Source organism: Gossypium raimondii, chromosome 1 (assembly GCF_025698545.1).
Source record: "Gossypium raimondii isolate GPD5lz chromosome 1, ASM2569854v1, whole genome shotgun sequence".
In the NCBI taxonomy this organism is placed as follows: Eukaryota; Viridiplantae; Streptophyta; class Magnoliopsida; order Malvales; family Malvaceae; genus Gossypium; species Gossypium raimondii.
In genome coordinates, this window is record NC_068565.1 from 49,129,456 (window position 1) to 49,152,157 (window position 22,702).

The 22,702-nt window shown below is 33.3% G+C and overlaps 4 protein-coding genes across 4 annotated transcripts; 2 read left to right on the forward strand and 2 right to left on the reverse strand.

The window, feature by feature from the left end:
* The first annotated feature begins 2,146 nt into the window (after window positions 1-2,146).
* Window positions 2,147-6,506, forward strand: LOC105786289 (nuclear transcription factor Y subunit A-10). Its single transcript, XM_012612665.2, has 6 exons — window positions 2,147-2,363; window positions 2,600-2,909; window positions 4,896-5,008; window positions 5,409-5,477; window positions 5,568-5,708; window positions 5,796-6,506. The coding sequence occupies exons 2-6, from the start codon at window positions 2,645-2,647 to the stop codon at window positions 6,198-6,200; spliced, it is 993 nt and encodes a 330-aa protein (XP_012468119.1). The 5' UTR covers window positions 2,147-2,363; window positions 2,600-2,644; the 3' UTR covers window positions 6,201-6,506.
* A 233-nt stretch (window positions 6,507-6,739) lies between these two features.
* LOC105786284 (probable LRR receptor-like serine/threonine-protein kinase At1g74360) lies at window positions 6,740-9,500 on the forward strand. The gene is made up of 2 exons (XM_012612659.2): window positions 6,740-6,968; window positions 7,063-9,500. Exons 1-2 carry the CDS (start codon window positions 6,902-6,904, stop codon window positions 9,354-9,356), a joined length of 2,361 nt encoding a protein of 786 aa, XP_012468113.1. The 5' UTR covers window positions 6,740-6,901; the 3' UTR covers window positions 9,357-9,500.
* Window positions 9,501-10,027: 527 nt separating this feature from the next.
* LOC105786287 ((+)-delta-cadinene synthase isozyme A-like) lies at window positions 10,028-12,471 on the reverse strand. The gene is made up of 6 exons (XM_012612662.2): window positions 12,257-12,471; window positions 11,902-12,169; window positions 11,417-11,789; window positions 11,092-11,310; window positions 10,856-10,994; window positions 10,028-10,719 (listed from the first exon to the last, which is right to left on the reverse strand). Exons 1-6 carry the CDS (start codon window positions 12,383-12,385, stop codon window positions 10,177-10,179), a joined length of 1,671 nt encoding a protein of 556 aa, XP_012468116.1. The 5' UTR covers window positions 12,386-12,471; the 3' UTR covers window positions 10,028-10,176.
* Window positions 12,472-19,966: 7,495 nt separating this feature from the next.
* Window positions 19,967-22,408, reverse strand: LOC105786286 ((+)-delta-cadinene synthase isozyme A). The gene is made up of 6 exons (XM_012612661.2): window positions 22,192-22,408; window positions 21,837-22,104; window positions 21,354-21,726; window positions 21,029-21,247; window positions 20,794-20,932; window positions 19,967-20,672 (listed from the first exon to the last, which is right to left on the reverse strand). Exons 1-6 carry the CDS (start codon window positions 22,318-22,320, stop codon window positions 20,130-20,132), a joined length of 1,671 nt encoding a protein of 556 aa, XP_012468115.1. The 5' UTR covers window positions 22,321-22,408; the 3' UTR covers window positions 19,967-20,129.
* Between the last annotated feature and the right edge of the window lie 294 nt (window positions 22,409-22,702).

Here is a 22,702-nt window from a genome sequence, read left to right on the forward strand (position 1 = left end):
TTATTTTGAAGAAACAAGATTCATATTATTGCTATTGCCTTAACGTTGACTCTTGATTACATTTTTTGTTTAAAAAGGAAAATGACTAAAAATGGGTGAAGTCCGTATAGAATTTATACTAAAGAAAATATTTAACATCTTAAAGCTTGTGGTCCTCTTTCTTATTCCTTTGCCTTTTTTTCCTAGAATGATTCATGTTTAATATAATTATATATATATTCTTAGCATTTTTTAAAAAAAACTTAAAGGTAAATTAATTAAGAAGGAATCTTGATGGCATGGAATGGAAGCGTCTCTGCTAAGTGAAGCAAAGTAGCTAGAAAGCCACATACTGACCATATTTCTATTCTTACTATAATTTGTGGCATACAGAGCAATTCTTTAAAGCATCCATTTAATAATAAATTTATTAATATTTTGCTTGTAATTATTTGGGTTTGGGAACAACTTTTTATTGTCGGAATCTGTTGAAAGTTGATTATATTATTAATATTTTAAATTTTTTAGTGTATTTTTTCTTGATACAAACAATTACATTATAATCATTAAGTCAGGAATCACAATGGTTAAATTTTAATTAATTTAATGTTAATTAATTTTAACCCACACAAATTTTACTATTACATTAGCGGTAAAAAAAACTTAGTCTCAGCTTAATGCACTTTTCTGTTTATTTGGGAGAGTGTTCGGTCTTTGATGTTGAGCTTTAAGGTATCATGGATGGTTTGATTCTTCTTGAAAGATGGGGTTTCAACAAGGTCTTGATTCATACTAATAATTTAGAGGTGGTTAATGCTCACATTTGGCAAATTCTTCCTCAAGCCTATTGAGGAGGATAAATCGAATACTAAGGAATATAGACCAATGGAGTATTAGACACATTTCAAGAAAAATGAATCAGGTGGTCGACTGCATAATCAATATGATTTCTGACAAGACATTTGAAGTACAACTCTTTAGGGAAATACTTGAACAATTGGAAACAAGATTACGTGCGGATAATATTAATGGGTTTATAGCTCATTGTGGCTTAGCTTAATGTATCTGAGTTTTTCTTTTCCAAAAAAAAAAAAAACACTTCTTTCATACCGTTATTTCAATAAGTATGGAGCTTGAATTTGATTTATATATGGATGATCGTTGATAAACAATTTCTATAAATTTTAAATTAGGATTTATTAATTAAATTTAAAATATGCATTTGTTTATTATATGTGTTAAATTTGAATATTATTATCTAAATTTGAATTTAAATCAAATAATTTATTGGATAAATGTCAAAATTCGTTAAATATTCTAATTTAATAAATTCAAAAACTAAAATATAAAATATAGAAAGTAAAGTAAATAATGAATGTGAATATCTAAATCTATTATCCACAAAAATAAAGCAAATGTTATTTTAAATTCAAATTCAGTCATCCTCATCCTCCTCTTTAATATTATATTGATAAAAAGTTATTTTATTGTAATAAATAATTTTTTTTAAAAGTTAATGCTAATTAGTGGACCAAGACATAACTTGTAGGGCATACTTTTCGATACTTTAATCTCCAAAAGTAATTTTCTGCCAACCTTGAAAGTTAAAATTAATGCTGTGACATATCTACCACTTCTTAGCATATCATTTATAATATTTAATTAATTAAGAGATATTATTTCACCATTATAGAAAGAGCTTTTAGATAGGTTAAAGTAATTTTATTTATGATGGTTTGATGGTTAAGAGTGCTCATCATTTTAGATATGGTCTAAATTTGAGTCATATTAATCGCATTAATTATTCGAATTTACTCTATTGTTGTAATTTACCCAAAAAAAAATAGTAGCAAACTCTTAAATTTAAAGAAAAAGAATATTACTGTTAATCTAATAAAGCTAGGACATTAGCAACCAAAAGATTAGATTTTGTTTTCATTCTCTTGATGATAAACTTGAACCCCAAATATTTAAATACCCGAATTTGTTAGATTTAAAAGATGATATAAAATATATAAAATTATGACCAGAAGGAAAAGAAAAAACAAGTTACAAGAGACAGATATAGTATAATTTATGTGCTATAAAGAATGTGAGAATAGGTTTGGTATTATTTATTTAAGGTGAGTGTAGTATTGACAGTCTATTGTATAATAGTACAAAAGAGTTGCATGAAAATTGAAGGTGATTGGTAAGCAGCGTGTAGTTTCCATTACACTTGTATGCTTTTATCAGCCCTCCACCCCATCACCCCTTTCTCTCTCATTCTTTGAACAGTAGCCATCTCTAATTTCTTTTGCTTGAAATTGTGCCGACATGGCTCCTAACAAATGGGGTTTCTCAGCCTCTCTCTTCAACTAACAAATTACTCCTCAACCTGCTCTGTGAGTCTTCTTCTTCTTCTTCTTCTTCTTCTTCTTGTCTGGTTCAGGGTCTGATGATCTTTTATTTTTTTTGCTATGGGGTTTTGGCCCCCTTTTGTCTTATCCAATTCTGGGTGCTTTTTGGTTTGTGCACTTGATCTCTTTCGAAGTTGCTTTGGTGGAGCCTTTATATATGTATGGATCAAAAGTTGAGCAAAAGTTTGTGATTTATGTTAATTACATGCTTTGTATTGCAGGAATTAAATATTGATACTTTTCTGGGATCACTTTGAGAGTTTAGAATGGCCATGCAAACTCTGCATGTGAAAGAACATGATGGGATTGTTCATAATCCCATGGGGCAGTTGGCACCAGTACCGTCACAGCCTTGGTGGAGTGCGCTTGGATCTCAGTCATCCATTTATGGAGAATCTTGTGGGCAATTGAAGAATTTGTTGATGGAACATCCCTCTAATGGAGATCATCTCACTTGTACTAAACAAGCTGGGAGAGTCACTGAACAAGGACTGAACAAAGGGAATCCTGCTCACTTCACTATATTCCCTGGTAATCTCTTGCAATTTTTTAGGTTTATATCTTAAAATCAAGTGGGTTTTTTTCCCTATATTGAATTTGCTATAGATAAATACTTCTATGCCTACGATTGAGAAATTCTTCATTTCTTGGAAGTTGTTTTGAGCCTCGATTTAAAAAGGAAAGGGTGAAGAAGGTACTATTAGAGTTCATAAATTTGAAATTATCTAGAAAGTTTGGGTTAAATTTTACTATTAATTCTTATAATATGCTTAAGTGCGGATTTAGTCCTATATATATATATATATATATATATATATATATATAATTTTGATCAAATGAGAGTTACTCTTTCTATTTTCAATATCTTATATGTCAAACATATTATAGATGTATAAAGCTATATTAACTTGTTGTTTGACATATCATACAAAATGCTAGTTAGTGGATTTAACAATTAAGACTAAAATTTCAAAATTCCAAAAACTATATGCATAATACAATACTAATAATAAAATGTAGCCAAATAAATTTAATTGTTAGTGTTTAGATTAAAATTGAATTTTAAAATTCACAAAATATAAGACTGATAAAATAAAAATAAAAATTAAATCCACATCTTCTTTACAGATTAATAGGAAAATTTAACCTGCATTATGAATATAAAATATATCCATCTCTTTATCACAATTTGGTTAGAGATAAGGCTGTGGTAGGCAAAATATAATTTATGGCTTCTGAAGTCTTTATTATTTTATTTTCAATTCTATTTTGTAATGATATAAAGAAATATTATATTTAATTTCAACTTTTCGAGCTTTCTCATGGGCACAACAATGGGAAAATTATATTTTGGGATAATGATTTATATGGCCTTTTAATTTTATAAAAAGAAGAAGTCATTTTAACATTTTATTTAATTTTTGTCCTTTTAGTGTTTACATTTGTGTTTTTTAAATCATTCTAAAATGGATGAAAAAGTTAATATTTTTTAACTTTATTGATGTGACATACACGTGGATTGCCATGTAGATAACATGGCACCATTTAATTAATTTTTAAAAATTAGACAAATTATTTTTTAAAAATAAAAATGATTAAAAATATTAAAAATATATAAAAATTTTAGTACTTTTTAAATTTTAAAAATTTAATTAAATGCTGGCATGTCATCCGCGTAGCAATCCACATGTATGCCCACGTCAGCAAATTGTACCAATGTTTAACTTTTTCATTCATTTTGGGACGATTTGACAAAAATTCAAGTTGCGAATATTAAATAAAGGGCTAAAATGATTTTTTATAAAATTAAAGGGCCAAAAAATTATGCCAAATGTTTTCCATCTTTTCACTTTTCTCCTTCAATTTTCCATCATCCACTAATCTTAAAAAACATAAAGGGAACATATGCAGAAATAAATTTACAGTTCTTTTACTTTTGGTGTGTGAATGCCCACTTTTGTCGTTTTAGATAAAGTAGTTAGAACTCAGAAGTAGCCATGATTTCTTGGGATATGAAAACTTAAAGGATAAGGCAACTTAAAGCTTTGAAATGCTTTTTATTTTTTATTTTACATAATTTTGTTTTGTCTAATAATCAATCTTCATGATCATGTAGAAATAAGTGGTTCTTTTCTAGCTTGCAACCCAAGATTAATGTTGGCTTTAGTATATATTTGTACAGAAATATGAAAATGTGGTCTGTAACCGCCCTTTAAATCTGAGAATAGATTGTATGAAATTGTAATTTTATATTATTTTTATCCTTTTCAATGAGAGAATGATAAATCAAATTTTACTCCTCATTTTTAGTATTTTTAGTTGAATTTAAATTTTTTCAGGAGAAAAAGTAAAAAATCTTATTTGGTATTCTACTATTAAAAAGTGATAAGAATGACATAAAATTACAGTTTTATACATATTTTTTCTCCAAAATAGATACAAATATGATTTTTGAGGACTTCTATTAATGTACCCGACTAGTAATAGTACTAACCAGCCAAATGATTTACCATTCAGGTGATGGCAAATGTTCAGGGGATGGACAAAAATCTCCGACCGTCATATCTCTGCAATCAGTTCCATCAGAACAGCATTCTCGCTTTGAACTAGGATGTGGTCAGCCGCCCATGGTAATATGAATATTTGTTTGGAATTTTCTTCGGTAAAGTATCACGGATATTATATTAAGTATTGGATTGTATTTTTTTTTCTATTCAAAAAATGAGTAAATTAATTATTATACGTTAAATCAAAGAGTAAACTAATCGTTCTATTAAAATTTCATCTATTTTTGCTGTTAAAAATTAGTTTCTATATGTTAACATGAGGTACACGTAGTGCATCACATTGCTAGCTAATTTTTAACCATATAAATGGATGAAATTTTTAATAAAAAAACTAATTTACTTTTTTACCGGGACAAAACATAAAATCTGACTCCAAGTAGAATGGTATTTTTATCAACTTTCTTCACAAGGTGATTCATTTCTTTTTGCTAACATTTTTTATCCTTGCTAACTTCAATCATAGGTCTGTGCAAAATATCCTTACATGGATCAATGCTATGGAGTTTTCTCAACTTATGGACCTCCAGTTTCGGTTCGTCTTCTATTATCTCTAACCTAACGTAGTCTCTAGATTTATGTATACAGTTGATTCATATGGTCACCCATTATGACTATGTCTTAGGGTCGTGTTATGCTGCCATTAAACATAGCATCAGAGGATGGACCGATATATGTAAATGCCAAGCAGTACAATGGAATCCTTAGGCGTCGGCAATCTCGTGCAAAGGCTGTTCTAGAGAATAAACTCACTAAAGCTCGAAAGGTAGAAAGATCATGGATGTGGTTGGTATATTGGAATGTGTTCCTATACCAGAACTATTAAGTTTTTTCTTCTGCTTTTGTTCCTCAGCCATATATGCATTACTCTCGCCATCTGCACGCTATGCGTCGGCCGAGGGGATGTGGTGGCCGTTTCTTGAATACGAAAACCGGAAAAGATGAAAAGGAGACGAAGAAATATGTTGAAGGAAAAGATCTTCACATAACAGGTTCACAAAACTCTGAAGTCCTGCAATCCGACAGTGGAACCTTGAACTCATCCAAGGAAGCCATTGGAGGTGGCTTAACACTTTCAGGTTCAGAAGTGACTAGCATGTACTCCAGGGAAGAACTTGAGCATAATTTCCCAATCAATCATCTTGGACTGTCGTTTCATTCATTCCCAGTGATGATGGAAAATGGGAGTGGCTCAGTCATGCCCAACAGGTGGGTTGCACCAGCAGATCACTGTTTGCAACCTATACCAAGGGATTAGAGGGTTTGGGTTGAACCAAACCCACTTTTCTATGCAGCAACCGAATCGATCTGCAACAGGTTTTGGTTGCTAGGCAAATCATTCTTGGCTCATCTTAGTTAAAGCTCTTCTTTACCTTGGAGTGGTGTGGAAGATGCTGAAAACCTTAATATAAGTAAATGTTGGATCAGACTGATCCAATACAAACTCTGAAACTTATTTGCTTGTAATCCTAAATATGTAGCTTGTTGTGTTCTTGAAATTGTGCTATGTCCAATTCTCCATGTATGTTATCCTTGTGAAATAATGAACTAATGTATTATAAAATTGTTTGTCTGTCCCCAGATAATTTTTACTATTAATTATATTAAATAAATAAAATTAACCGCGCATCGCATGAGTAACAAACTAGTTTTACGCAATCAATAAGTGGAGTTGTAAATCGCTGAGAAACACACGTTTAGAAGTTGTTTTTGTCAAAGTCAAGTCAAAATAGCATATAACTAGTCATACAAGTTGGAATAAATCAAAACAACGTAGTAGTTACGACTAATTGACTTTTGGTTCTTCTAAGTTCATAACCTTTAGTAATTGAATTTCCTTCTTATTTCCCATAAAATAATAACAATCTGGGTTTTTATGTTTCAGTTGATTGTTTACTGTTTAAAGAACTCATTCCTACAAGACTAAATTTTCAGACAGGAATAAGAAAAACAAAAATCATGTTCCAAGGCAAAGCTAACACATGGTGTTCCACAGTTGTTCTTATGTTCTTAATCCTAATCACAGGTTTTAAATATACTCTTTTCTCTGTTTATTTTACTTTTAATCATTTTGGATATGGATTGGTGATGTTGAACTGGTTTTTTTTTTGGATTTGCAGCTTTCATTACTGTGTCAGGAAATTCTCTAAACACAGACAGAGAAATCCTGTTGAACCTGAAATCATTTCTGGAAAACCAAAACCGAGTGAATCGAGGAAGGTACTCGGGATGGAATCGATGGACTTCAAATCCATGTGAGTGGCATGGAATCATGTGCTCCCCTGATATGGAGAGGGTTACTGGTATAAACCTCTCTGACAGCAAAATTTCTGGGGAAATGTTCAACAATTTCTCAGCTTTGACTCAACTTCATCACCTTGATTTCTCTAGAAACACACTCAAGGGATTGATTCCAGATGATTTAAACAGATGCCATAACCTTGTCTACCTCAACTTATCACATAATATTCTTGGAGGTGAGCTCAAGTTGACTGGATTGGCCAGGTTAGAGAAGCTTGATTTGTCAACTAACCGGTTTCATGGGGAAGTTAAGTTTAGTTTCCCTGCAATTTGCAACAGGTTAGTTGTTGCAAACCTTTCAATGAACAATTTCATTGGTAGAATTGACACGTTCTTTGATGGGTGCTTGAATCTGATGTATCTGGACTTAAGCTCCAACAAATTTACTGGTAATATTTGGACTGGTTTTTCAAGGTTAGTGGAGTTTTCAGTTTCTGAAAACCGTGTCAGTGGACTAATTCCTGCATCAAGTTTTTCAGACAATTGTAATCTGAAAGGCCTGGATTTATCAGTAAACATGTTCCATGGCGAAATTCCAAGGGAGATTTCAAATTGTAAGAAATTGGTTATGTTGAATCTGTGGGGAAACAAATTTTCAGGGCCAATTCCATCAGAGCTTGGATCAATTTCCACCCTTGAAGGCTTACTATTGGGAAACAACGAGTTTTCTAGAGTGATTCCAGAATCTCTATTGTATCTGAACAACTTGGCTGTTCTGGATTTGAGCTACAACAATTTTGGTGGACGATTACAAGAGATTTTTGGTAGATTCAGACAATTGAAATCTCTTGTTCTTCAAGGGAATTCATATATTGATGGATTAAGTTCTTCTGGGATTCACAAGCTCACAAATATTTCAAGACTAGACTTAAGCTACAACAATTTTTCTGGACATTTACCAGCTGAATTCTCTGAAATGGTAGGTTTGAAGTTCTTAATCTTAGCCTACAATCAATTTACTGGTCCTATACCACCACAGTATGGCGACTTGTCACAACTTCAAGTTCTTGATCTCTCTTTCAATCGGCTCATCCGGTCGATCCCGCCTTCCATCGGAAGCTTAAGGTCTCTCTTGTGGTTAATGCTTGCAAACAATTCACTCACTGGTGAAATCCCTGGTGAACTTGGAAATTGCAGTAGCTTATTGTGGCTAAACCTTGCTAACAATCAACTTTCCGGAAGATTCCCACCTGAGTTAGCAAACATTGGAAGAAATCCCACTCTAACATTCGAATCGAACCGACGAAGTAACGTGATGATTGCTGGTCCTAGCGACTGCTTGGTAACCAAGAGGCTGCTAACAATGGATTACTCACCTTTTGGTTTTATATACACAATTCTTACCAGGAAGATTTGCAAAAACGTATGGGATCAGTTGCTTCAAGGATATGGTTTTTTCCAAGTTTGTGTTAAAGGTTCACCGGTTCGAAAATATCGAGTTTCGGGTTATCTTCAACTAATTGGCAATCAACTCACAGGGGAAGTCCCTTCAGATATTGGTAAAATGCAGCATTTCAGTGTGTTACATTTGAGTTACAATCAATTCAATGGGGAACTTCCTGTAGAGATTGGAAATTTGCCACTTGTGGTACTGAATATCTCCTGGAACAAATTTTCAGGTCAAATTCCAAGGGAAATTGGGAACCTGAATTGTTTACAGAATCTTGATCTGTCACACAATAATTTCTCAGGCATATTCCCAACCAACTTGAATTGTTTGAATGAGCTTAGCAAGTTCAACATTTCATTCAATCCTCAGATTGCTGGTCAAATTCCTAATATTGGGCAATTAGCAACATTCGAGGAAGAATCTTACTTGGGGAATCCATTGTTGCACAGTCGACTTCTCAAATTGCAGGATCCAACTGTTCCACCATTAAACTCTGGGAAACAAGCATTGCCTGGTGAAGAAGAAAGTGAAGATGGATTTTGGTGGAAAGCTTTGTTAATGGAGTATGGATGTGGGATGGCATTCGGGATGGTGATGTTATGTATTTGTGTTGTGAAAGTTCAGCCGAAATGGGTTGTCAACAAAGTTGAAGGCTTGCATCAATTAAAGGCAGTTCGGCCATGGAAGAAGAATGGTAGCAGAGGTGGTGGAAGGATTATATAGTTAATGTGAATGTTAAAGAAATAGAAAACAATATCAATACTTAATTTTATACTTGCATGTATTCGTCGTCGTCGTGAATTTCAAACTCCCACAATCCTAGTCACTTTTTTCTTATTGGTTTTGATACATCCAATTAGGCTAAAACTACTATATTCTGAATTGTAGTTTCGTCCTTAGGTAATGTGATGGTAAAATAGTCTGTTTATTAAAATTATGCCCTAAAATGTTTTATATATAACAAAAGAAATTAATATGCTATTTGGATTCACAACTTCAAAATTCATTTTGGTACCTAAATTTAGTAGTTAAATTTAACTTCATCGGAAAATAAACAAATCAATTTCAAGGACTATCTTTTTATTGACCAAATTTAAATAATTTAGTATTAAATTTATTTTATTGTATATTATCTTCCTTCCCGGTTCATCTTATTCGGAGTTGGGCTTCTCATATTTTATTTTAACTTAGATTGGGCCTATAGTTATAGTTGGGTCAAAATTAAATAAATAAAACCCAAATATTCCTTTTAAACTAATAATGGAACATCTTTAATATATAAATTATTTTTTCATAAAAAATATTTAGTACAATAACAACTTTTTAATTTCACATGTAGAATAATGGACAATTTTTTTTTACGCATAAGCAATGAGTTTTACAAGATTAGAAAATAAAAAAAAATATAAAGGAGGTGGAATTTATTAACCTTTTACATAAATGAAGAAAACAAATTAGTTAAAATCAATTCTCGTCGTCGCAGTTTAACTTAATTTATTAATTCGATTGCTCAATGAATTGCAACTCCAACTGGCACATAGGTTCAAAGTGGGATAGGGTCAATGAGCAATGAAGTGATCCCACCTTTAGCAGCTTTGCCAACATGTGTATAACCATCACCTTCTCTGTAAAGTACATCCATTACTCTCGCAAGGTTGAGACTTCTATTTAGAACGGGTACTGGCATTTCTGTTGGTTTCAGGAACTCTTCGTTAACGTCCTTCCAGGAGCTCTCTATATGCTTGTTGAATTCATCATATGCCTCTTGTGCCGTTACGCCATATTGTTCCATGTAGCACTCGATGGCTGAGCAATCATCTTCTCTCCGATGCTTGAACTTGTGTTCAGCGATGTCATCCATGAACCTGCAAATTATTGTGGAAGCTTTGATGATCTTAGGGTCATTGGTTGCCCATGCAAATGTCTCTGGAGTTATAACATCTCCCATGCCCACAAAAGCTGTAATAGCAAGCATGCCATAGCCCGAGGTTGGCAATGCATTATCCCTAAACTCCTCAAATGTTGGTTTGTAGTTTTGATGGGTCCATTTGGCTTCCAAAAGGTAAGCTTGAGCAAGTCGTATCATCTGCACAAACATCAAAATATAACAATTAATACTGACTAACATTTCAACTGTATAACTTTATTGAAACAAAATTGGATGTTAATTTGTGGATAATTATAAAGTATTTTATATCCAAGTTAACTGTCAATCTACTTACAGCCTTCCTTGCATATTCAACACGGTATTGTCTCCCTTGCTCTGCCGTTAGTTGCTCCATTTCTTCATAAACATCTAAGAGTGCCTTATAGCTTATTTTCATGAATTCTGGGAGCTCATCCATACATTTAATATCCCACCTGAAACCCATTTCCGAGGCTAAATGTTTAATATTTCATCATTGATCATGTATATTCTTCAAAATAAATGTACATTCACAATTTCAACAAAACTAACCTCTCGATTGCATTTGTATAGGGAATGAGCTCGTCATATGTTGCATATGAGTCATACGTATCATCTACGATGGATGCCATGGCAATTACTTTTGTCATCATCTTTCTACCAAGAGAGTATTGTGGCTCAAAGTACACTCCCATTATCCAAAAGTAACCTTCAACCACTCTATCTCTCGCAAATGGTAACTTTTTTGTAAAGTCTAAATCCTTCCACCACCTATAGAAAAAAACAAACAACAGATTTCAAACCCATTACCACAACCTAATCGTCATTTCACTTAGTAGAGTGTTAGGATTTTGAAGTCTAACATTCAAACTCTTACCTACAAATTTCACTTAGCTCTTTCCTATGCAAAAGCTGTAACAAGTTGAAATCTATCTTTGCAAATTCCAACAATGCCTTATTATGGGATTCAATATCCTGGTATATCGAAATGTATCGCCTAGCCTCGACCCTTGGCAAGCCTCTTCGGATGGACTGTTTTAAGGCATGTGCAACTTGTTCCGACAATGGATACTCTAAAGTAGGTGCTGCAAGAGTTAGGTGAGTGGTGGTGAAAGAAATTGCCTCATCCAATATATCTTCCCCATGCACCCGCATATACGAAGCTTCATAAAGCTCCAACAGTCCTTTCACATCAGTGGTTATGGACGACATGAAATTTCCTTCCTCATCTTTGAACTTATCGAATACCTCTGCTCAAACAATACCCAAAAGTCATTATCAAAAACATCGGTAGGCTCAATCATCTTATATATATTAAAAAGTATTAAGGATAAGGATTGCGTAAAGTAAAAACTAAATTACCACATGAAACAGTGAAGCCATGCTCTCTAAGTAATCGAAATCGAAGAGAGGTGGTATAGAGATCATTGTCGACATCATTGTTGTCATGGTATGTAGCTTCTAATGCATCTTCAATCTCTTCCTCAAAATGGTAATACACACCCAACCTTTGGACTGCATCAATTAGGGGCAGTTTTTGGTTTGAACTATCACCCATGGGAGCCACAAGCATCCGCCTAACTTCTTCTTTTAGTTCTTCATATCGGAGTTGAGTTGCAGTATCAATATCCTGCTCAAAAATGAAAATTTCTTCTTATTAAATACAATTTATTTAAATAATATTAAGATCAATAAAAAAACAATACAAAATATGTACCTCATTAGGGCAATTGAGGAAGATATCTCCCCAAATGCCAGGGTGAAAATCAGCCTTGGGGCGATTTTCCATGTTGCAGGGGATGGAAGTATGGGGTGAAGCAAGGATTTGAGAAACTTGTGAAGCCATGTATTTCTCTTGTTGGAACCAAATATATTGTTCAAAGTGCTAATAAATTTGAGTTCTTAAATTAGCACAGATATTTGTGTGAGGCTAAGTATGCAATTGCAGCAGGTATTTATAGATACCAGATTACTCACTCAAGTCAAAGAAAGACAATTTTGAAAATTAAGGAAAATTATAAAAAAGTAAAAAGAAAGAAAAAAACATGAGCATATGGTACGTAGGAATGTAAATAAAATAGAAAGGCCCCTTTCTTACTTTTGTTGGTTTCCATCTATTTGTTCCAAGTTGATGACTGCAAAAATATTTACTAAATATTTAATTAAGAAATGTGGTAGGCTGTACATATATTCCATTTTGTTTACTTTGACAGAATTGAAGTCATCTATCTATTAGCAGACTCTTCGTGACCAACCATTCTGATTTATTTATTGTTGAAATTTCGTAATAAACTACAATAGCTTGTTGAAGACTTTGAGGCATCCTTCCATGCAAATCAGTTGATTGTAGAAGGGATAATATAATTTGATATCTGGATTTATTGTGGTCTCTAAATTTGGATTCCGTCAAGATTTAATAATATAACTATTATTCTTGGAACATGACAAAATTAATTGTTTGGACTGATTGGACCGAGAACTAATAGGTATACCGGTCCAAACAAAGATTTGAACTGATTGAATCGAAAATTACTCCAAACCGATAAAAATTGAAAGCTAGGGCAAAAACCAGTAGCTGCACAAGTTGAACCGGTTTAATAAATTTTTTTATTTTTTAAAGTGTTTATGAATATTTATTTATTGTTGGTTTAGTGATTGAACCAATCAAACCAATTGAATCAGGAACCAATAGTTTGACTGATTCAACCACTGGTCTAGTTATTAAAATACTATATGTGACACTCTAAGATTGTATCATGTCATCATCAGAAAATTTGTATAATTTTTAATTTTAAGTGATGATATAATACAATCTCAAAGTACCACACATCAAACATTTGTCTTTTGAAGTCTAAAACAAAAATGGATTTAATTATCAAATTTAGAGATAAAAGAAATTATATTATCCCATTATATAAAAGGTGAGCAAAGATTATATATTAGATATATTGACATCCACTAATTGAATAACTTTTAAAAGATAATTATGGTTTATTAAAAATTTTGAATTTAATGAGAAAAGTATTTCAAAATATTGTGAAAAGAGAAAAATATATTTGTGAAATTTGTGAAAAGTGGGTAGTATGTTTTGGACTTGAGGTTTTTCTAAGATAAGGAGAGTTTTATTTTATTTAAAAATTATAGTTAAAATTTATTAAATTATATTTTTATTTTTATTTTGCATTTAATTATACAATTTTTATTTGAATTATATCTAATTAACATATAACACCAACTTAATAAATAATTTTTAATTAATAGAGAATTAAAGTACTAACATATTATTATAAACAAAATAATAGATAAAAGATGTATATGAGAATATGAGAATTTTATTGCATCATTCTATATTTTCATCATCTTTACAAGTAGCATACTCCTCTATATATAGAGAGAGATTAGACTCTGCATATTCTAATACGTAAATAGAAAAAGGGTTACGAGAATATGAAAGGTTTAAGGAAGATTAAAAGTTAAATGTTAAAGAAGATGAAAAGTGGAAGATTAAGGGAGATGAAAAGTGAAAGGTTGAACATCCACTTAATATCATTCATAACACTTTCCATTGGATGTCCATTGTATAAAGGATATGCCTCATTAAAAATCTTACTAGGAAAAACCTGTGGCACAAAAACCTAGTAAAAAAACAGTACATAATCCTTTGATACATAGTATATCACAACCAAAAAAATGTACTACGAATTTACTCCCCCTCATGTAAGCATCACTTCAGATCTTTAAAACAACGCAATTTAATGTTGAAAATTAACTTCTAAAATGTAGTAGTAAGGAGTGCCTTAGTAAAAAGATTTGCCAAATTCTTACTTGAACAAGTCTGTTGAACATTTATATCTCTATTCTTTTGTAGATTATGAGTGAAGAAAAAAATTGTTGATGTTTTGTTCTATCACCTTTAATATATCCTTTATTAAGTTGTGCAATGCAAGCTGTATTATCTTTATATAAGTCTGTTGGAGCTTATTTTCCAGAGCTTAAACCACAATATTTTCGTATGTGATGAATTATAGACCTTAGCCACACACATTCATGACTAGCCTCATGGATTGCCAAAATCTCAACATGATTAGAAGAAGTAGCAGCAATTTTTTGTTTAATAAATTGCCAAGAAATTGCAGTACCACCATATGTGAAAACATAACCAGTTTATGATCGATCATTGTGAGGATCATATAAGTACCCTGCATCTACAAAACCAACAAATTTTGTTTTGGGGAGGTTAGGGAAAAATAAACCTATATCTATTGTACCTTGAAGATAACGAAAAAACTTGTTTAACCCCATTCCAATGTTTTCGAGTTGGGCAAGAGCTAAGTCTTGCTAATAAGTCAACAGCAAATGATATATCAGGTTGTATATGACTAGCAAAATACGTCAATGCACCAATATCACTTAAATATGGTACTTCAGGACCAAGAAAATCTTTATCATTTTCCTGATGACGGAAAGGGTCTTTATTTACATCAACTGACCTAACAACCATTGGGGTGCTCAACGGATGTGCATTATGCATGTAAAATCTTCTTAGAAATTTTTCTATATATATTGTTTGATGCACAAGGATTCTATTCTTTAGGTGCTCAATTTGTAACGCTAGACAAAATATTGTCTTTCCAAGGTCTTTCATTTCAAATTCTTTCTTTAAGCACTCCATTGTCACTAAAATCTTTTCAGGAATCCCAATGATATTTAAATCATTAACATACACAATAATTATAAAAAATCTTGATTCAAACCTTCTTTATAAAAATGCATGGGGAAATGAGATCATTCTTATAACCTTCCCTCAATAAATACTCACTAAGGCGATTATACCACATGCGCCCAAATTGTTTCAATCCATAAAGGGATCTGCTTAATTTGATTGAGTTATGTTCTCGAGAACATGAATTAGCTATTTCTGGTAGTTTAAAACCTTATGGGAGTTTAGTATAAATGTTATTATCAAGTGGGTCATATAAATATGTTGTAACTACATCCATTAGGTGTAAATCAAGCCCTTCTCTTATTGCCAGACTAATTAAGAATCTAAAAGTGGTGCATATGGACTTGACGGGACCAACGAGAACACAGAGTTGTAGCGGCCACTGTTATGTCATGGTTTTGGTGGATGATTACTCAAGGTTCGTTTGGGTGAAATTTTTGAAAGAGAAGAGTGAAGCATTATCCAAGTTTGTGGAGTTCAAAGCTGCTGTTGAAAAAGAGTTTGGAAAGAAGATTAAGTGTCTTCGAAGTGATAATGGCGGAGAATACATGTCCGATGATTTTTTTCAATATTGTAATAACAACGGCATCTGTCGTCAAATGACTTGTCCAGATACTCCACAGCAGAATGGAGTTACAGAAAGAAAGCTTGGTTATCTTGCTTCGATTTGCCTTTCATGGCTGCATGACAAGAATCTTCCTCGAGAGCTTTAGGTGGAAGCTGTTCTTTGTGCATGTCATGTGACAAATAGGCTGCCTCTTTGGCCAGGTACACAGAAATCTCCTTTTGAGATTTTATATGGTGAAAAGCCAAATGTGAATTATTTTCGAGTCTTCGATTCTATTTGTTATGTACATGTTCCGAAATCGAAAAGAACTAAACTTGATCCGAAAGCAAAGAAGTGCGTATTTGTTGGCTATGATTCTTACAGGAAGGGATGGAGGTGTATGGATCCGGATACGAAGAAGTTTATTACTTCGAGAGATGTCGTGTTCGATGAAGTATCATCTTTCTACTCCACTCAAAGATTTGCTGCAGAAAATATTGTTCTTGAAGGTGATGGTGAAAACTTGGATGAGCTATTTCCAAGAGTTAATTTGCAATCATTCACTGATGATGAGTTGGAAAATGAATCTCCAACACCTGCTACAAGTCAGAATGTTCAACGACATGAGGGTGGTGAGCAACAGAGAGTGAGGAGGTCTACCAGAGAAACGAGACAACCTGAGTATCTCAGAGACTATGAGGTGCAGCTTAATCATTGTAGTATCACTTCTTGTTTCTTTGTTGGAGCGTCTGATGAAGAACCAGTAAGTTATGAAGAAGCCAAAGACCATTCAAAATGGGAGGCAGCCATGGAAGAAGAAATTGAAGCTTTAGACAAAAATGAGACGTGGGAGTTGGTTCCTAAACCAGAAAATTGTAAGCCGATCACTTGTAAATGGGTTTTTCGCGTGAAGAAAAAATTGGATGGCACCATTGATAGATTTAAAGCTCGTCTGGTGGCTCGTGGTTTTTCTCAAAATTATGGATTGGACTACGAGGAGACGTTCAGCCCAGTAGCAAAGATGGTGACAGTAAGATCGATTATTTCGCTTGCTGCGTTTAAAGGTTGGAGACTATGGCAACTTTATGTAAAGAATGCATTTCTTTACGGAGATTTAGATCGTGAAGTATTTATGGAGCAACCTGTTGGCTTTGTCTCTAAGGAATTTCCCGATCGTGTTTGCCGTTTGAAGAAAGCGTTATATGGCCTTAAGCAAGCGCCACGAGCATGGTATGGTAAAGCTGCTCAATATCTCATTTTTTATGGCTTTAAAGTTTCTGAATCAGATTCTAGTTTATTTATAAAATTGGAATCAAGTGCACATCTCTTGGTATTATTATATGTTGATGATATGATAATAACTGGAGATAATGAATCAGAAATTTGTAATTTGAGGAATGACTTGTCTGTTCGTTTCGAGATGAAAAATTTGGGGGAGATTGGATGTTTTCTTGGTCTAGAAGTGGAAAAATCAGATCAAGATTACTTTGTTTCTCAAAAAGGCTATGCAATGAATCTCTTTGAGCATTTCGGTATAGGGGAGTCGAAAGAAAAAGCTACTCCGATGGAGCCAAATTTGAAGTTGAAGAAAGATGATGGGAGGCCGTTGGAAGATGCAAGGAAGTTCCGACAGCTTTTTGGAAGCTTAATCTATTTGACCATTACAAGCCCTGAAATTTCATACTCTGTTAGTGTTGTTTCTCAATTTATGCAGAATCCAACAACTATTCATATGGATGCAGCAAAGAGGATTTTGCGTTATGTTAAAGGAACTATTGGTTATGGTCTTCTATACAAGAGATGTGATAGCTTTATGTTGAGTGGATTTATTGATGCCAATTGGGCTGGAGATACAAACGATCGTCACTCGACTTCGGGATATTGTTTCAGCATCGCTTCAGCAATGGTTTCTTGGTGTAGCAAAAAGCAAGGTATTGTTGCTTTGTCGAGTACCGAAGCCGAGTATGTGGCAGCAACTATGGCTGTACAATAGTGCATTTGGTTGAAGAGGTTGATTGGAGACATATGCAAAGTTGATTATGCTGTAAAAATCAAGTGTGATAATGAAAGTGCTATTAAGCTTGCATTGAACCCGGTTTTTCATGCTCGAACGAAGCACATCGAGGTTCGACATCATTTTGTTCGAGGAAAGGTTCTAAGTGAAGAGATTGAGCTTGTAAATATTCGCACCAACGATCAAGTGGCTGATATTTTCACTAAGGCTTTGGTGAAGCCTAAGTTTCAGCAATTTAGAGATGCTCTTGGAGTTCTTGATCGTAAGCATGCACTAAGGGGGAGTGTTAAAAATTAGTGCATCTTTCTGGATTTTTAATTTACTTGTTTTCTTTATCAAATAAGTTGGTTCCTATTTTATAGGGATATGATCAGATTATGTTTTGTTAGTTGAGGTTTTAGTGGGCTATTAGTTGCAGGCTTTTTAGCTTTAACGTTACATGTAGTTAAGCTATTTATATGTCATTTTATCTAATGTAATTTTTTTGTGTTTTCAGTAATCAAAAATGTTCTTCAATACTTTGAGCTTTTCTTGTTATTATTTCTTTCATTACCTCGGTCATTCCCTTTTGTTTTATGTTTTGGAAACGGAGGTCTATGCAATTTGGGATTGCGCTTTTTCTAGAGCTGTATGGCTTGCTGTGGTTCCGAGGTAAGTTTATAATGTTCTTCTCTGTCGTTTAATGAATGGTTCTTATGGAATTTACATAATAAAGGGAGTTGTGGTAATGCTGATATTGATTGGCAAACTCTATTCTCAAATTTATGTTGGTTTCTTTGGAAAAACAAAAATTCCTTTATTTTTTCTAATAGTAATAGTTGTGTTCAAGCCCTTGTGGATACAGGTTATACGTGGATAAGGAGTTATGCAGAGATGAATTTGAAATTGGGTCATCCTAGATCCATGCGCTCTTTATTGAATTGGTCTCGTCCAGTGAGGGATTGGATAAAACTTAATACGAATGGGGCAGTGTCACATAATGGACTTCATGCGTTCATTGGAGGTGTACTTTGAGACTCAAATGCAGAATGGTTGTGAGGTTACTCAATGTTATTGGGTAAGGACTCCGTTTTCAAAGTTGAAGCTAGAGCGATGGTGGAAGGTCTTTTTATAGCTTGGGGAAAGGGGTTCAAGAGGATTGAGGTGGAATGTGATAATGCTTTGTTGATAGAATTGTTGTTAGCAACTTGTGGGGTTAATAGTAGCTTGGTAGAGTTAAGGTTGTTGCATCAGCTCTTGCCTAGGAAGTAAGATGCAAGAACGTGTCACATCTCAAGGGAGCATAATGGGATTGCAGATCATATGGCTAAATGTGCTGCAGTTGATACTCAATCTTATAGCTGTTTGAAGAACCTTCGATTTCGGTACAAGATTTATTGATTGTTGATCGTATTGTATCGTTGCCTGCTTAATGTTTAACATGTTAATGTAACCACTTTATGCTATTTCTTTTTACCGAAAAAAAAGAGAGTTTAGATGTATTCAAGAATCATTTTAATTAAAAGAATACAAACAAAAATAGAAACATGGAATATTGAAAATGCACCAAATTATGTAACCTCTTAAAAGAAAAGAATATATTATAAATTTTGACTAAATATTTTAAATTGCCAATGATAATCGTATGCAAATTTTAATGGCGTATTAAGACATTTAACATATGTTGTAAAGTATAAATAAAAGTAATAATAGAATAATGCATAATTTTTTATATTATACAATAAGGAAACGTGATGAACTATGTCTCATTTAAATTGCAATATTTAATTGTTTTTGTTTTTGTTAGTTTTTAAACCTTACGTATGGAAGTCATTATCCAAACATAATCAATATGAAATAAAAGTTCATTCGATGGTTTTTTTAATTACAAATTAATGATTATTCATGTATCACTTTTCTTTTTTTAAAATAAAATAGAACAATTGCAAATCAGAACTTTTACAGATGAATTTTTCTTTTGCTAGCGAAAATAAAACACTAATTATATTAAATTAATTTACTCTATACGAATTAAAGTACTTGTATTATTATTTGATATTTTATGAAAATCAAATTGATTTATAAATTTTATGACCAATCTAAATGTATTGTTAAATAGAATGTATAATTTGTTAAAATATCAATTCAAGCTACATAAACTTCATGACTTTTAATATGTGCTAGATTAAAAAACAGAAAAAGAAATACAAAGAGGTCGAATTTATCAACCTTTTACATAAATGAAGAAAATTAAAATCAATTCGCAATTTAACTTAATTTATTAACTCAATTGCTCAATGAATTACATCTTCAACCGGCACATAGGTTCAAAGTGGAATTGGATCGATGAGCAATGAAGTGATCCCACCTTTAGCAGCTTTGCCAACATGTGTATAACCATCTCCTTCTCTGTAAAGCACATCCATCACTCTTGCAAGGTTGAGACTTCTATTTAGTACAGGTACTGGCATTTCTGTTGGTTTCAGGAACTCTTCGTTAATGTCCTTCCAGGAGCTCTCTATATGCTTGTTGAATTCATCATATGCCTCTTGTGCCGTTACGCCATATTGTTCCATGTAGCACTCGATGGCTGAGCAATCATCTTCTCTCCGATGCTTGAACTTGTGTTCAGCGATGTCATCCATGAACCTGCAAATTATTGTGGAAGCTTTGATGATCTTAGGGTCATTGGTTGCCCATGCAAATGTCTCTGGAGTTATAGCATCTCCCATGCCCACAAAAGCTGTAATAGCAAGCATGCCATAGCCCGAGGTTGGCAATGCATTATCCCTAAACTCCTCAAATGTTGGTTTGTAGTTTTGATGGGTCCATTTGGCTTCCAAAAGGTAAGCTTGAGCAAGTCGTATCATCTGCACAAACATCAAAATATAACAATTAATACTAACTAACATTTCAACTGTATAACTTTATTGAAACAAAATTGGATGTTAATTTGTGGATAATATCCAAGTTAACTGTCAATCTACTTACAGCCTTCCTTGCATATTCAACACGGTATTGTCTCCCTTGTTCTGCCGTTAGTTGCTCCATTTCTTCATAAACATCTAATAGTGCCTTATAGCTTATTTTCATGAATTCTGGGAGCTCATCCATACATTTAATATCCCACCTGAAACCCATTTCCGAGGCTAAATGTTTAATATTTCATCATTGATCATGTATATACTTCAAAATAAATGTCATTCACAATTTCAACAAAACTAACCTCTCGATTGCATTTGTATAGGGAATGAGCTCATCATATGTTGCATATGAGTCATACGTATCATCTACGATGGATGCCATGGCAATTACTTTTGTCATCATCTTTCTACCAAGAGAGTATTGTGGCTCAAAGTACACTCCCATTATCCAAAAGTAACCTTCAACCACTCTATCTCTCGCAAATGGTAACTTTTTTGTAAAGTCTAAATCCTTCCACCACCTATAGAAAAAAACAAACAACAGATTTCAAACCCATTACCACAACCTAATCGTCATTTCACTTAGTAGAGTGTTAGGATTTTGAAGTCTAACATTCAAACTCTTACCTACAAATTTCACTTAGCTCTTTCCTATGCAAAAGCTGTAACAAGTTGAAATCTATCTTTGCAAATTCCAACAATGCCTTATTATGGGATTCAATATCCTGGTATATCGAAATGTATCGCCTAGCCTCGACCCTTGGCAAGCCTCTTCGGATGGACTGTTTTAAGGCATGTGCAACTTGTTCCGACAATGGATACTCTAAAGTAGGTGCTGCAAGAGTTAGGTGAGTGGTGGTGAAAGAAATTGCCTCATCCAATATATCTTCCCCATGCACCCGCATATACGAAGCTTCATAAAGCTCCAACAGTCCTTTCACATCAGTGGTTATGGACGACATGAAATTTCCTTCCTCATCTTTGAACTTATCGAATACCTCTGCTCAAACAATACCCAAAAGTCATTATCAAAAACATCGGTAGGCTCAATCATCTTATATATATTAAAAGTATTAAGGATAAGGATTGCGTAAAGTAAAACTAAATTACCACATGAAACAGTGAAGCCATGCTCTCTAAGTAATCGAAATCGAAGAGAGGTGGTATAGAGATCATTGTCGACATCATTGTTGTCATGGTATGTAGCTTCTAATGCATCTTCAATCTCTTCCTCAAAATGGTAATACACACCCAACCTTTGGACTGCATCAATTAGGGACAGTTTTTGGTTTGAACTATCACCCATGGGAGCCACAAGCATCCGCCTAACTTCTTCTTTTAGTTCTTCATATCGGAGTTGAGTTGCAGTATCAATATCCTGCTCAAAAATGAAAATTTCTTCTTATTAAATACAATTTATTTAAATAATATTAAGATCAATAAAAAAACAATACAAAATATGTACCTCATTAGGGCAATTGAGGAAGATATCTCCCCAAATGCCAGGGTGAAAATCAGCCTTGGGGCGATTTTCCATGTTGCAGGGGATGGAAGTATGGGGTGAAGCAAGGATTTGAGAAACTTGTGAAGCCATGTATTTCTCTTGTTGGAACCAAATATATTGTTCAAAGTGCTAATAAATTTGAGTTCTTAAATTAGCACAGATATTTGTGTGAGGCTAAGTATGCAATTGCAGCAGGTATTTATAGATACCAGATTACTCACTCAAGTCAAAGAAAGACAATTTTGAAAATTAAGGAAAATTATAAAAAAGTAAAAAGAAAGAAAAAAACATGAGCATATGGTACGTAGGAATGTAAATAAAATAGAAAGGCCCCTTTCTTACTTTTGTTGGTTTCCATCTATTTGTTCCAAGTTGATGACTGCAAAAATATTTACTAAATATTTAATTAAGAAATGTGGTAGGCTGTACATATATTCCATTTTGTTTACTTTGACAGAATTGAAGTCATCTA